Source organism: Chionomys nivalis, chromosome 4 (assembly GCF_950005125.1).
Source record: "Chionomys nivalis chromosome 4, mChiNiv1.1, whole genome shotgun sequence".
Classification (NCBI taxonomy): domain Eukaryota; kingdom Metazoa; phylum Chordata; class Mammalia; order Rodentia; family Cricetidae; genus Chionomys; species Chionomys nivalis.
In genome coordinates this window covers 18,671,746-18,687,261 of record NC_080089.1, presented here as the reverse complement: position 1 = coordinate 18,687,261, position 15,516 = coordinate 18,671,746, and the positions used below count along the sequence as shown (strand labels likewise).

Below are 15,516 nucleotides of genomic sequence, written 5' to 3'. Positions count from 1 at the left end.
TATTTTCTTAGTACCTTGTTTTAAGAAGCACACACACAAACTGGGGAAAAAATGGGGGTGTTATGTTTATATGAATCCTTTCCTTTGTTCTTCCTTCCTCTGTTTTTCATTCCTCTAACATGCTTACTATTTCCTAGGTTATAATAAGCCTGGTCCTGAAGAACCTTCGACAAGTAAGTACCAATGTAGCACGACCTAGATCTTGGTCCATATATTTTCTGCTCATTTTCAATGAAGAATTTACCCAAATAAAAACCAGTCTCTACAGAGAGGCCAGGGTCTCAATAGAATCAAGAGACATAGCCATTGGTCTCTTCTTGAAACATCAACTCTAATATTAGGTTTCTGAATTTCCATATTCTTCTCAGTTGGATAAAAGTATTTGTAAAATGTAGCTTAAAAAATTATGGGACTTAGTTTAGATGACTACAGTGTAATTTATGTCCCCTAAAAAGAAGTATCTCCATCAGGGACTTTATTATCAAGCTGCAAATTTGGATGACTAATTAACTGTTTTTCTAAAATTTCCTTCTCTCTTGTATCTTTTCTAATTTATATTAGTTCTCTTTGAATATTATACCAAGAATTTTTGTTGCTATTGCAACATGTGTTACGAGACCAGTCATCATTGTAAATCAAAAGGTTAGCAGTTGAGCAAGACTGGTAATGGCTTTCCTCCTCCGGTAGCATGTATAGCACCTTCCAGCACTCTGAAAGCCAGCCAGAAGGGATGAAACTTCCAGCTGAGTGCCAGTTTACCTCCCCATGTGCTATGGCTCAAGTGCCTGGTATCTTCAGCAATGCAAATCTAACCAAGAAGTTCTGGAGGGTAACCAAATGCAATGGCAATAACCAGCTCCGTTTGGAAATCACTGGTACATCACTTGCTGATAGCTCCAAAAGGAATAATCTGTTCCTAGTGCTGGACTTGTATTTGTCTTCCAGTGGTGTCTAGTGGGGCATTGCTGCCCATTATATAGCAACTCCATTTAGACTTCTTATATGTGTGCATGCATACACTTTAGGAAACTTCGATAGCATTAGATTTCTCCATGACAATTTGTGATGTCCTTAGTGTTCATTATTCCTCCCGGTATTTCCCTTCTACCTACACATTTGACTAGGTACCTCCTTTCCCATCTTGTCCTTCCAATTTTCTCTTTCCTTTTCCCCCTTAATGTCACCATATACTATCAAATGAAATACATACATCTAAAGATTCAAAATCAACATCTACAAATGATAGAATATGTACAACTTCTCCTGTCTTACTCCAGGTTGCTTCACGCATATTGATTGTTTTCGACTTCATCCATTTATATTCACATTTCAGAACTCTATCATTTTTATTTAAATTTCTTTGTGATTTATTTTGTTCATGTGTTTCTCTCCTCCAGCTCATTTCAGTTCCTTCTCAACTCCCTACTCATACAACTTCATGTTCTTTCTCTCTCTTCTCTCTCTTTGTTTTTTTCTCCATCCCTCAAGTCCACAAAAGACAAAAGTAAAATCCAAAAATACATACAAAAATCAAGAAGACAATTTAATTCAAAATGGAAGAAAATGAAACAAAAACTCTTGCCAAATTACAAACTGAAAAAAAAAATAATAAAGTGTCCATTTTCTGTTCTTCTACTATTTCTGGGCCTGTGACCCATCCTGCTCTGGATGTGGTTATATACCTAGTGACACTCCTTTGGTAAAAATTAATTTTCCCTTTCTTAGTTGGTTTTTATTGCAAACAGTTTCTTGGTAAGGGGTCTACTTCCATTTTTCAGTGCTGTAATTTCCTAATTTGAACTTTACAACTCAAAGCACTGTAGATAACTCTAAGGATACAGTATCTTCCAGATACAACTGGACTGGTACACAGGTGAACTCACAGAGACTGTGGCAATTGTATTGTTGTTACCAGCTTAAAAATATTGTTTAAATGTACCATATTTTTATTATCTGTCCACCAGTTTGTGGGCATCTAAACTGTTACAATTTGCTAGATATTGTAAATAGAGCAGCAATAAACATGGACATGCCTGTCTTTCAATAGTAATGTATGGACTCCTTTGAGTGTATGCCACAGAGTGGTAACATTGGATCTTTTAGTAGATCTATTTCTACCTTTTTAGGGACCTTCACACTTATATTTGTAGTGGAGACATTCCCAAATAAAAGTTAATAATTATTCCTGTTTCCCCACATTTACCAGCATTTGTAATCATTTCCTTCTTGTGTGTTTGTTTGTTTCTTCTTTATTTGAATCTTAGCCATTATGATGGGGATAAATAAATCTTTAAAGAAGTTTTAAGTTTTTTTTACTGATACATAGATATGTTGATCATTTTAAAAAAAATATTTCTGCACAGTTTGTATTTCATTTTGTGAGAATTATCACAACCTTGCCACAATTGTTATTCGGTTGTTTACTTTTGGATAATTTTTAATTTATTTGTATGTTCTTGACACTAACCCTCTATCAAATATATATCTGATACATTTTTTTGCCATTCTGTTTGAAGCTACTTTGTTTAAACAATGCTATCTTTTTCTCTAGAGAAGTTTTTTAATTCACAAGGACATATGTATTCATTGTTAGTCTTTAAGACTATGCTATCCAGGTTCTGTCCTCCAAAAACTGTTTCTTGTGCCATTAAGTTCAAGCATATTCCCCATTTTCTCCTCAAATACATCAAGGTGCCAGGACTTATGTAAAGGTTGCATAATCATTTGGAGTTGAGTTTGGGGTGTTCAGTGGCCTCTCATCATTACCTTTCCAGCTGTCCACTCTTCCATTTTTCTAGCTATTCTTGCACTCATCTCACATTTCCATCAATCCATCTATCCACTGAACCATCCATCCATCCATCCATCCATCCATTCTTCTACCTATTCTTTTAAATTTTATTAGTTTCTTCTTTTTCTCCTTCCTTTATGCATGATTGTGTTTATTTACTCATTTATGTTCACTGACAAATTCAAACTACTGTCCATAATCCAGGTCATACTACTTTTTTTCTTTATGCATTCATACATGTATCCACCTGACCTTTTATCAGACACACCTCTCCTTATTTATTCATATATTCACCACCTGTATGATCAGCTGCTTTGCTATCAGCTGCTACCTATCATTCAGACCATTCAGTTTTTTATACACCTATGTCTTCTGTTTGCTTAGCTTTTAACATGCACTTTCTCTCTTTTGTTATTCTGTGAACTCACATACCAATCCATTCATGTATCCATGCATGCAGTGCTTATCTACCCATCCATCCACCTACCCATCCATTCAATTCTCATCTACTCATCTATATTAGAATGCTATAATCTGTTCCTTGGTGCATGCACACACGCACACATCCTCACACACTTGTTAACTCATCATCAAGTTTATTCACTTAGTTGTTCTCTCTTCTCTACTAGATTCCACCTAAATGAGATATCTTTTCTGATTCTTATTGAATTACTATGGTCTTCCTTTTATGTATTTTTCCTTCTATCCATCCATTTTTCCTTTATAATTTCTATTCTCCTAATTCATTAGTGTTCTTTACTCATTCACTATAATGATTACTTATCTCAATATCTTGAGTAAATTCTGGTCATAGCATAATTCACTTTTCCATACACAATCACTCTTCAGTTTAGTTCATGTTTCATCTGTGGAGAGTTGCTCTGCTTCTAAGTATAGCTAGAAAAGTTTCTCTTCTATGGACAGCCTTGCTGTGTTTAGAAGGGGAAAGCTTTTGTAGGAAAATTTCTCCTGAGCTGAAACTCTAGGATGAGTAAGAACAATCCAGATAAATGAAACATGAAATGTTCTCAAAAATGAGAATTTCAAGCAATGACAATCCTTTCCACAGCTCGTGTGCCAGCCACTACTACCCTACCTTCTCCATCTGCATCTCTGCGGCCAGAACCTATCACAGGTATCTTGGGACCATTTGATTAGATAACTTGTCCCACACTTTTACCACGTGTCTTCCAGACATATCTAGGCAACCAGTATGTGAAGTATCAGGATCATGTCAAATGTGCAAAGATCAGATTAACAAGCCACATGCCTGGTGGTAGTGCTGTTCATAGTTAACTGGTTCTTCTAGATCAAATTACAAAAAAGAAATAAGTCCCATTGTTAAGTCCACTGTCAATCTGATAGAAGCAATTCTTCAAATCTTATTCCCATGTATGATTATTTAACAATCATCACTAGACACCATACATGTCAAGTCTTCAGTTACAACCTGGACACAACAATGCACATGGATCCATGGTTAGTAATGCATTATACACCATCCCAGCATGATTTTTCATTTGAGAAAGATGCTGCTAGTGATCCACATAGAGAACAGCTTTAGACATTGCATCCATTAAGTTTGCAGAAAGTATGTGCTAATCACAAGCTAAGACATATGCTAGAATGAAGAGAGAATGAATGTGAGGAATGCTAAGAGAAGGTGATTGCGTGTTGTGGAGTTAGGAAGCTGTGTTGGTTCTGACCTGACTGAAAATGTTGAGATGTGGTGGGAGACTGAAAGAGAAGCCAAACTGGTGAGAACGGGATTTCACTCTGGCAACAAGCAAATTCTCAGTTGAATCTCTTTTCTTCCTGCAGCTATAGGAAACCATCTAAAACCCCTCACAATCAACTTCACCATAACCAACCTTCCATATTCATCAAATATGAGCAATGCCTCAGCTCTGTTCAGCTCAACTGAGAGTGTCCTCCAGTACCTGGTGAGACCCTTATCCCAGCATCCTGGGGGAGATCGATCCCATATGACCCCTTTGTCCAACATCTGCTTTCATTTCCCTTCTCCTTCCCCATCCACAGCTTGGACACGTGTTCCAGAATGAATCCTTCAACTCCAGTTGCAGACTGGATTCCCTCAGGTGAGTCTCCTTTCGGTCCCTTTGCAAGGAATGAACATTGCTCATTGTTACCATTCTCATTCCTCCTCCTTCCTTCTGGTTCGCATCTATGTTATGACTTTTCTAAAGGCTCCACACTCCTCTCTTTCCAGGCCTAAGAAGAACGGAACAGCCACTGGTGTGGATGCCATCTGTGCCTACTACCAAGACCCTGCACATCCTGGGATGGACATCAAAGAGCTGTACACAGAGCTGAGAAATCTAACTCAGGGATTCAATCATCTGGGTAACTATTCACTGGAAAAGGACAGTCTCTATGTCAATGGTGAGTGATCTCTGTGGTTGGCTATGGGATGTCCCAGGCATCCTTTATTTTTTTCTACCTCTCTCAGTATTACTACTAGTACTGTCTACACCAGTTCATTCTATTTTCTTAGTACCTTGTTTTAAGAATCCAAGAAGCACACACAGAGAGCCTAGAAGAAAGTATGATTGTTATTTTCATATTGTGTACAAGTCAGGAACCAGAGGGATAGGAATATGTTTGCTGAGCTTCCTTTCTACTTCTATTTGAATCCAGGAATATATTCCAATGTTTACAGTACTCATATTTTGTGTACTGGTTTTTCAATTCCAATTAACTATATATAGACTCTTGCCTGCAGATATGTCCAGAATATTGTCAGTTTAATGACTCTATGCCTTGTCAATTGCCAAGTCATTTTAATCATAATAAGCTAGGATATGGGTAAGGAGATATAATGTATCTATATTACTTGGAATTTAACAAAAAAGCAAATAAAGCATAGAACTGAAAAGGCATTTGCCTGTTTCTACACTGAGTTTGGAGCAATCGATGTTGTATTATGCTGCTTTTATATGCAGTCTGTTTCACAAAGCCAGTGAAAGGATTTGTATACAATTTCAACCCTCTTTTTATTTTCTATTCAGCATTTAATATAAACTTATGACTTATATAAAGAGCAAATAACTTTTATCCGTATCTTTTTCTAATAGAAACTGCAGTGGGGGCACACACTCTTTTGGTTTGTTTGTTTGTTTGTAATCATCATCATCATTATCATCCTCACCATCTTTTATGCCCTAGTGATGCTTAAGCATGTATGAACAGCCTATTTATGGTGGTTCTCCAGTTGATCCTGTCCTGGGAAGTCCTAGAAGCTTGTGTTATTGTCATACTCAAGGTTCCACAGTCTTCATTTATGCTGTCGATCCAGCATTTTGGGGGCTTTCCTGTTTGCCTTATCCCATGCACTACTTCAAGCAATGCTATCTTCAGGCATCTGCCATCTTTCATTCTCATAACATGGCCAAAGCATCTAAAGCACTGTTTCATATCCTGTAGTTTACTTCCTTCAGCAGATGGAGATGTTTCTGAATGCCATTGTTGCACAATCTATCTCTTCCTAAGAAACCTTCTTAGACCTGCCATCTCAAACACATTCAGCTGCTGTTCTGAGGAGCGTTTCATTGTCCGGGTTTCAGACTTATGAAGAAGACAGCTCAAACTTGTCTCATATGCTTGTAATTTTGTTGTTGTTATGTCTTTTGCTGACCAAACATTTGTTTGTGCCTGGAATGTAGTCTTCTCTATTCTTGTCTGCCTCTTGAGGTCTGAAATGGTTCTCTTTTGGACCAAAGTTACCTCCCAAATAGATAAAGCTGACTATTTGTTTGAAGTTCTGATTCTTTATTACAAGTTAAAATCCTCTGTGCCCTTCTCAAGTTTTGTATCTCAGTCTTCTCCATGTTTACTTTCATATCAAGGTTCTCACTTACTTCCACCACTCTATTTACCATGACCTGCAACTCATTTGGACTTTCAACAAGCAGTGCTGTGTTGTCAGCCAAATGCAAATTATTGATTCACACATCACCTATCTGCAACCTATCTCCTCATCCTTGAGGGCTGTTAGTATTATTATTCCAAGAATATATTAAAGAGTAGTTTTGAGAGGATGCATCCCTGCAACACTCCTATGATTGTCTTAAACTGATCACTTAGTTCTCCACAGCCTTTGACTGATGCAAAAGTATCTTTATAGGTATTTTCTGGTATTCTTATGATTTTTATCTGGGGACCTGTAGAACCCCATTGTTTCCTAAAGTACTTTTCCCCAAATGCTGTTCAAAGCCTTCATGTAGTCAATGTAACAGACGTACAAGTTTTTTTCTAAATTTTTCGTATTTTCTTGCTAGTTGTCCTAAAGTGAAGATCTGATCAATTGTGCTCCTGTTAGCTCTGAATCCACACTGGGCCTGTGCTATAATTTCCTCTCTTCTGCCCTTGATTGTATGCAAAATAATGGAGAAGAAAATCTTACTGTTATGGCACAACAAACTAATGTCCCTGTAATTTGAGCAGTCTAGCTTGTTTTTCTTCTTGTGTATGAGAATTATGATTGAGTGCTCAATTCTATGGGAATCACTTCATGTTCCCATATCTCTCTGAAGAGTCTGAGAAGTTCCTCAGACTCTGAGCCTACTGTAGCTGCCTCCAACCTCTCCACTATGATGTCATCCACTCCTGTGGCCTTCTTGCATTTTGCTGTCTTTATAGCTTCTTCCAGGTCATTTTTGTCAATATTTAATATTTCCTCATTTTCTGTGTTTTCTCAGTGGCTGTCAAAGTGTTTCTCATTGTAGTCTACCTTGACAGCATTAGGATCTTTTTAAAGGGTGTCAAAATCTTGTCTCCATCTTTGCTTTACTTCCTCTGGTTTTATTAACAAATGATCCTGTCCATCTTTAATCACCTGAATCTGAGGAGCATATCTGGCAGTTATCTGTCTGATATCTTCATAGACAAGATGTGTTTTATTATAGAGTCTAGCCTCTCCAGCCTCTCAGTATATACCATGTATATACAGCTCTCTATCCTCATTCTCTTTTCTTTTGGTCTCTATGCACAAATAGTTGTCGTGATTTCTTGCCTGCAGATTTGTCTCTTTGTTTGCTCTTTAGCTCCTTTCCTCCTTTGTGTTTGTACTGTATACTTCAGATTAAAATGGAATCCTTCCCATAGAAAATGATTAATAACAATCTTCTGGCTGGATTTATAGTGGCAGAAAGGAAGGGAAATAACAGTGTGTTGATGCATATTGTTATAGGAGTGAGATGGGAAAATATGTTTTTGTAAGAATATATTTGGAGCATGATAGAGGTGTAGAAAGAGACGTGTATAGTTGAAATATTAGGAAATTCTCATCTAGGATGACTTGTCAAATCTTGAAACATAAATACATGTTCACTAATCTACGTAAGGGTGTTGTTGTGCCATATGGATCAAAACATGCTGAATCCTTTTCTTTACTCTATCTTCCTCTGACATATCTTCTATTTTCTAGGTTATAATAAACATGGTCCAGAAGAAACTCCTACAAGTATGTATCAGTCAAACACAACTTAGGTTTTAGTCCACACCTCCTCATTTCCAAAGGAAAGATGACCCAAAAACAAACCAGTCTTTTCAGAGAGGCCAAGGTCTCAATGAAAGCAAGATGCAGAACCAACCTGCCTGGTGGTGCTGCTCTTCATAGTTCACTGGTCCTCTAAATAAATATCAATCTAGAAAATGCACCATAGATATGTTCACAGGTCAATCTGATGAAGCAGTTTTTCAATTCTTATCCCCATGTGGTGTAACTATTTAACAACCATCACTAGCCACCACAAGTGTCAGTCTTCAATTGCAACCTGGACACAGAGAGTACACATGAAACCATGGGTTGTAATGCATTACAGATTCTCCCAGTGTGAGTTTGCATTTAAGAAAGATGCTCCTAGTGATCCAGATACAGAACATATTTAGACATTGCATCCAACTGTTTGCAGGAAGTGAGTGCTGCTCATAAGAAGAGATCTATGCTAGAATGAATAGAGAATGAATGTGAGAAATACTAAGAGAAGGCAATTTGTGTGCTGTGGAATAAGGAAGCTGTGTAGGTTCTGACCTGACTGGAAATGTTGAGATGTGGTGGGAGAATGAAAGAGAAGCCAAACTGGTGAGAACAGGATTTCACTCTGGCAACAAGCAAATTCTCAATTGAATCTCTTCTCTTCCTGCAGCTATAGGGCACCATCTAAAAACCCTCACAATCAACTTCACCATAACCAACCTTCCATATTCATCAAATATGAGCAATGCCTCAGCTCTGTTCAGCTCAACTGAGAGTTTGCTCCAGTACCTGGTGAGAACCTTTTCCCAACATCCTGGGGGAGATTGATCCCATATGACCCCTTTGTCCAACACCTGCTTTCATTTCCCTTCTCTTTCTCCATCCACAGCTTAGACACATGTTCCAGAATGACTCCTTCAACTCCAGTTGCAGACTGGATTCCCTCAGGTGAGTCTACTTTCTGGCCCTTAGCAAAGAATGAACACTGCTCATTGTTACCATTCTCATTCCTCCTCCTTCCTTCTGGTTCTCATCTGCATTATGACTTTTCTAAAGGCTTCACACTCTTTTCTTTCTAGGCCTAGGAAGAACGGAACAGCTACTGGTGTGGATGCCATCTGTGCCTACTACCATGAGCCTGTTCATCCTGAAATGGACATCAAAGAGTTGTACACAGAGCTGAGAAACCTAACTCAGGAAATCACCCAGCTGGGTAACTACTCACTGGACAAGGACAGTCTATATGTCAATGGTAAGTGTTCTCTGTGGTTTACCGTGGAATGTTCTTTAGCATTCTTTATGTTCATATACTTACAATTATATGAAAATTTCTCTGAGCTTATCAGCAAAGATAGTCTTCTCTATGCCTGAAATTTCAATAATCATTCTAAACATATTGAGTCTTCTTTTTTTTCTCTGCACTACCTTCTAATACAAATGAATGCTTGTTGACCAACCCTGAAATGTCATTTTCTATGGTTTTGAATATAACTATTTACAAACCAGTTTGATACCTTGTCTATTTGGGACACAAAGTAAGTTTTCCTGTAGGGATAATTACTTTCTCAAATAAAGGTTTTTATATTTTCAATACCAAGAATAAATTACTTCCTCTGAAATAAGCCCAAAATCCTTAATTAAATGAGTTTGTTGCCCATAGTAATTATACCACAATTGCACTTGTGATCACACCTTTTCTGACCATTTAGTATTATAACACACAAGGCTCACAGGTAAGTAAAAATATTATTTGGTTTTTTCTCTCAGCAGCCTGCGTTTCATCTTTTGATACAAGGTGCATCAGTCAGCAGTGAATGAGCCTCTAGTTCAATTCGGGATTGTTTGTGTCCTACATTTCAAAGAGTTGATATCTTGTCTTTTCAATTATTACACTCATTTTAATGATAAGAACTGAAGGGAAGAAAGGAGAATTCACACTCCTACAACAGATTATTACTAATCAGAATTATGGTGATCTCAGTTTCCATCTGATCGCTATAATCTGAAATTGTGGGATATATATAGGCTTTTAGCCTTCATAAAGTTCATGATTAATGTGGTTAACTATGTTGTCTATTTAATAGTACCAAGCATCTTAGCCAAACATTAAGTTTGGCACCAGAGACAAATAAGTTTCGTATGCAGTTTGCAGTTTGTTCCAGTGAGGCACAGACAGCACTGTATTCTTCAAATGAGAGTGGGGAAACCATGTATAGGAAGGACTCAATGGACATCAACTGGATGGATAGATAGAGGGGTCATGTGAGGGAAGATGATAGTATAAATGGGTATATATAAATGGGAATTGAGGTATGACAAGAGATCTTATGAGAAGCTCTTGTTAGGAGCATGCTCTAGAGGTGGTAAGACATGTTGGATCTGACTGATATGGCAATAAATTCTTGTTCATGTTGACATTTATATTAACTCTTAAGACAGAAATAGCTGCTATACATATTTGTCCCAGGTGTACCAAGGCATGATGTAATATATAAGACCTTGTTGTTCATTACCCTTATGTATGCCTTTTGTGTTATAGGTTATAATGAACATGATGCAGAAGGACTTCCTACAAGTATGTTTAAGTTTTACCTAGATAGGTCTTGGTTCACACATTTCTATTCATTTCTAAAGGAATCTTGCCCTAAGCATAAATGAATCTTTTTAAAGAGACTTAGTATAATAAAATTTGCTGTCCCTGGCCTCTTCTTGGAATTCCAGTTCAAGTTTTAGATTTCTGATTTTTCTTCACTCTGCTTAGTTGGAGCAAGATGTTTATACAAATGTTGTCTGCAGAATTACAGGGCTGAGTTCACATTAAGACTGTAGTTCATGTCTTTTTAACACAAGTAAAATGTCCCCTAATGGAGCATGATTATTAAGTTGAAAATTCTGATGGCTACTGAAGTGATTTAGGCAAAATGTTCACATTCTCTTGTTCAGGGATCAATTCCTCTGTCTTTCTAGCTCTCCTTTTTTTCACATTTCTACTCATTCATCCTCTGGCACCACATTTCCACCTATCCATCCATCCATTCGCATACACCATAACCCATCCACATATCTACTTGTCCTTCCTCCTGTCCACTTCCTTGCCCAGTCTCATGTATTACTACCTTCATTCCTTCTGTTTTTCTATTTCTCATTTCTTAATCCATTTTCACCCCTACATTCATTCATCAATATTTCCACCCATTGTCTTACTTATCCCTCATTAATTAATTCTTTTCTTTGTTTGTCTATCTACTAAAACATGCATACCTACCTACCAAACCATCTAACCAGCTAGATAACTAACCACCTACCTACCATATAACTACCTTCTTCTGCATCTGTCAATTTGTCCATTATTTACAAATCACCTCATTCTGTCCATTTGCCTGTTTGAAATTACTTCTTTCTAACTTTTATTAATCTGCATATATATGTATATCTACATGTATATGTATATATCCAACCTTCTATTCACCTATTCTCTAGACCTACCCATATGCACCCACTGACCTATATGTCTAAACATTTATCTAATTTGCCAGTCTATCTAACCATCTAACAACATTCTCTGCCCAGTTATCTTTTTGGCATTTGTTTCCCCCAACCTGTCCTTTCTCTATATATCCATCCATCTATCCATCTATCCATCCATCCATCCATCTATCCATCCATCCATCCATCCATCCATCCATCCATCCATCCATCCACATATCCACCCATACCAATCATTGCATCCGTCACCCATATATCCATCTACCCATCCACATGCCCATCTATCATCATGTACATATATTTATCTACTCTTCCTTAAATCTTCCATCATTCTACCTTCTCTTTATTTTTCTTCTTCAATTTGTTTGAATATCTATTTATCTATCATCATGATACTCATGCATTCATCTCTTCTGCATTATTTTTTGTCTTCCAGTTCATCTGGCCTATTTGCTTATCACTTTTTACATCCTGCTATCTGCTTTCTACCACCCGCTATCCACTTTCTACCACCTGCCATCCACTTTCTACCACCTGCTATCCACTTTCTACCACCTGCCATCCACTCTCTACCACCTGCTATCCACTTTCTATTACCTGCTATCCACTTCCTATCACCTGCTATCCACTTTCTACCGCCTGCTATCCACTTTCTACCACCCACTATCCACTTTTTATCTCCTGCTATCCATTTTCACTATCTTGAATGGATTACATTCACAGACTTGTCCCCCTCTATTCAGGCAATTACTCTTTTCTTTACTCTTATTCATGAACCACTTGGTAATAATTTTCATGACTTGGACCACTAATGGAAGGCTCTCTCATTATATGAAGTCTCTGTTCAACTTGATGACAATCTTGTTCCAGCTCCTGAGTCACCCACCACCATCCTGGCTTCTCCATCAACATCTGTGCAGCCAGAACCCACAACAGGTATGTCAGAGCTCCTTTTCCTATCTGAGATGGGATTCCCATTCCACTATCTAACTTCCACATGACAAGTAGAAAACTAGAATGTGAATATTGTAATGTCAAGGCCATTTACAATAATAAACAAATAAACAATCATTCTAATAATAAAGAAAATTCTATCAATTTAATCAAATGCTTGCTTTCATGCAACCACCAGACTCTGAATTAATAATTATGATACAGTGAGAAATTTTAGTGAAAGAGGAGTCAGATAGCAAAATATAAAGAAGGAATGGCTTTCTGGAGAATGTTGCACCTGAACTGAATCTCTATATTGAGTAGAAGTGAATCCAGATAAATAAGGCATGGAGTTTTTCTGAGAGTATTCCCTCAGTGAGGGCTCACTGGCTCACAGCATCATAATTTGATGGAAGAATAGAGAAGTTGGTTTACCTGAACCAAGAAAGTTCAGCACCCATATACCTTCTGTATGTCTAGTTCTGGACCCACAGGACCATGCTGGGAGTTGTGGAATGGATAAGTAACTAATGATAAAAGGTCATTAGAAACCAGATTAGAAGGGGCCTTGAATGCCTAATCAATAAGATTCACCTTGGGATTAGGGAGATTGCTCAGTGGTTAAAGTGTTTTCTAAACATATAAGAGGAGTACAGTTAAAATCCCAACATAGTAGCCTATCTGTAATTGCAGTACTTGGGAAGACAAGAAAGAGGGCCCCCATCAAAACTGACCAGCTAGTCTAGTCAATAATGTTTCAATAAGAGACCCTGACTCAATATATAAGGTAGATAGGGGTCAAGGAAGACACTTGGTGTCAATCCCTGGCTCCCACATTTTCATACACACACACACACACACACACACACGTAGCAAACATAATAAAAACCCAGAGACAGATATTGGGATTCAACCTGAAGATCGGAAAAGCAAAGCAGTCAAGCCACTAGAGAGCTCTTACCGCTGTGAAATCCTCATACTGAAAGAGAGCAAGTTCCTGCCTCATCCTACCTAATATTCCTCTCTAGTGCTGGGATAAAAAGGGTGTGACTCCCTAGTACTGGAATTAAAGGTGTGAGCCACCACCATCTGGATCTGCTTCTGAATTGGTCTTGTGTAGTCCAGGGTGCCCTTGAACTCAAAAAGATCCATCTGCCTCTGTCTCCCAAATCCTGGGATTAAAGATGTGTAATACCACTGCATGGCCTCTAGTGGCTTAAGTTTTGCCTTCGCTCTTTAGGCAAGCTTTTTTTCATATTTTATTTTTATGTATTTTCTTTTTAATTTGGTTTTATTGAGCTATACATTTTTCTGTGCTCCCCTTCCTGCCTCTCTCCTCTTCTTCAACCCTCTCCCATGGTCCCCATGCTCTTAATTTACTCAGGAGATCTTGTCTTTTTCTACTTCCCAGGTAGCTTAGATCCATGTATGTTTCTCTTGGGATCCTCATTGTTGTCTAGGTTCTCTGAGATTGTGATTTGTAGGCTGGTTTTCTTTGGTTTATGTTTAAAACAACTTATGAGTGAGTACATGTGATAATTGTCTTTCTAAGTCTGGGTTACCTCATTCAATATGATGCTTTCTAGATCCATTAATTTGCCTGCAAATTTCAAGATGTCATTATTTTTCTCTGCTGTGCAGTGCTCCATTGTGTTAATGTACCACATTTTCCTTATCCACTCTTTGATCGAGGAGCATTTAGGTTGTTTCCAGGTTCTGGGTATGACAAACAATGTAGCTATGAATATAGTTGAGCACATGTCTTTGTGGTACAATTGGGCATCCTTTGGGTATATACCCAAAAGTAGTATTGCTGGGTCTTAAGGAAGGTTGTTTCCTAATTTTCTGAGAAATTTCCATACAGATATCCAAAGGGGCTGTACCAGCTTGCGTTCCCACCAGCAATGCAGAAGTGTTCCTTTCTCGCCACAGCCTCTCCAGCATAAGTTGTCATCAATGTTTTTGATCTTGACCATTTGTCCTGGTGTCACATAGAATCTCAGAGTTGTTTTAATTTGTATTTCTCTGATAATTAAGGATATTGAGCATTTCATTAAGTGTCTTTCAGCCATATTAGATTCCTCTGTTGAGAGTTCTCTGTTTAGTCCTTTTCTCCATTTTTATTGGATTATTTGTTTTTTTGATGACCAATTTCTTGCATTCTTTGTATTTATAAAATATCACTCTACACATACATACACATGTGAAACAAAACCACACTGAAACAAACTTGAATTTGATATTGACAGTTCAAAGGAGTTGTGAGTAATCCTAGAGTTGGGGCAGTCTTAGTGATATTTTCATTGTATAAAGATTCTTCTGCTAGGATGCATAGATAGCATCCTTTAGACAAAACATCCAATGGCTATGCTAGGATTTTTCTTGAGCAATGAGCACATACTAACTGAGTGACTGAACCATCTCCTTAGTATCCTACATATGAACTAAGATGAGCTGCCTCCTTGGGTGCCCATAATGAACAGAGAATGATTGATTGGTTGTTGACAAATAGTTAATATGAAAGTTTACTCTCTCTCTCTCTTTCTCTCTCTCTCTCTCTCTCTCTCTCTCTCTGAAGATATGAAGCCACCCACTCGTCTGCCAACAGAAATCCCAACAACCAGTTCCAGCTCTCAACATTTCAACTTGAACTTCACCATCACCAACCTACCCTATTCCCAAGACATAGCTGAGCCAGGCACCACCAAACACCAGCAAAACAAGAGAAGTATTGAATATGCGGTGAGAATCATGTTTCTTGTCCACTTCACCCCCAGGCAGAAGCTGACTGTTGACACTGGGTCAGTGG

General features: G+C 37.9%; 1 protein-coding gene across 1 annotated transcript in view; it reads left to right on the top strand.

The window, feature by feature from the left end:
- The window catches only part of Muc16 (mucin 16, cell surface associated), a 191,987-nt gene that overhangs the window by 170,720 nt on the left and 5,751 nt on the right, over positions 1–15,516 (top strand). The window contains exons 71-81 of the mRNA XM_057766818.1: positions 138–173; positions 4,613–4,744; positions 4,842–4,890; positions 5,022–5,194; positions 8,238–8,273; positions 8,959–9,080; positions 9,178–9,236; positions 9,368–9,540; positions 10,828–10,863; positions 12,645–12,710; positions 15,286–15,449. Of these exons, the coding sequence (XP_057622801.1) occupies positions 138–173; positions 4,613–4,744; positions 4,842–4,890; positions 5,022–5,194; positions 8,238–8,273; positions 8,959–9,080; positions 9,178–9,236; positions 9,368–9,540; positions 10,828–10,863; positions 12,645–12,710; positions 15,286–15,449 (1,046 nt within the window). The remainder of the gene's footprint in view (positions 1–137; positions 174–4,612; positions 4,745–4,841; positions 4,891–5,021; positions 5,195–8,237; positions 8,274–8,958; positions 9,081–9,177; positions 9,237–9,367; positions 9,541–10,827; positions 10,864–12,644; positions 12,711–15,285; positions 15,450–15,516) is intronic.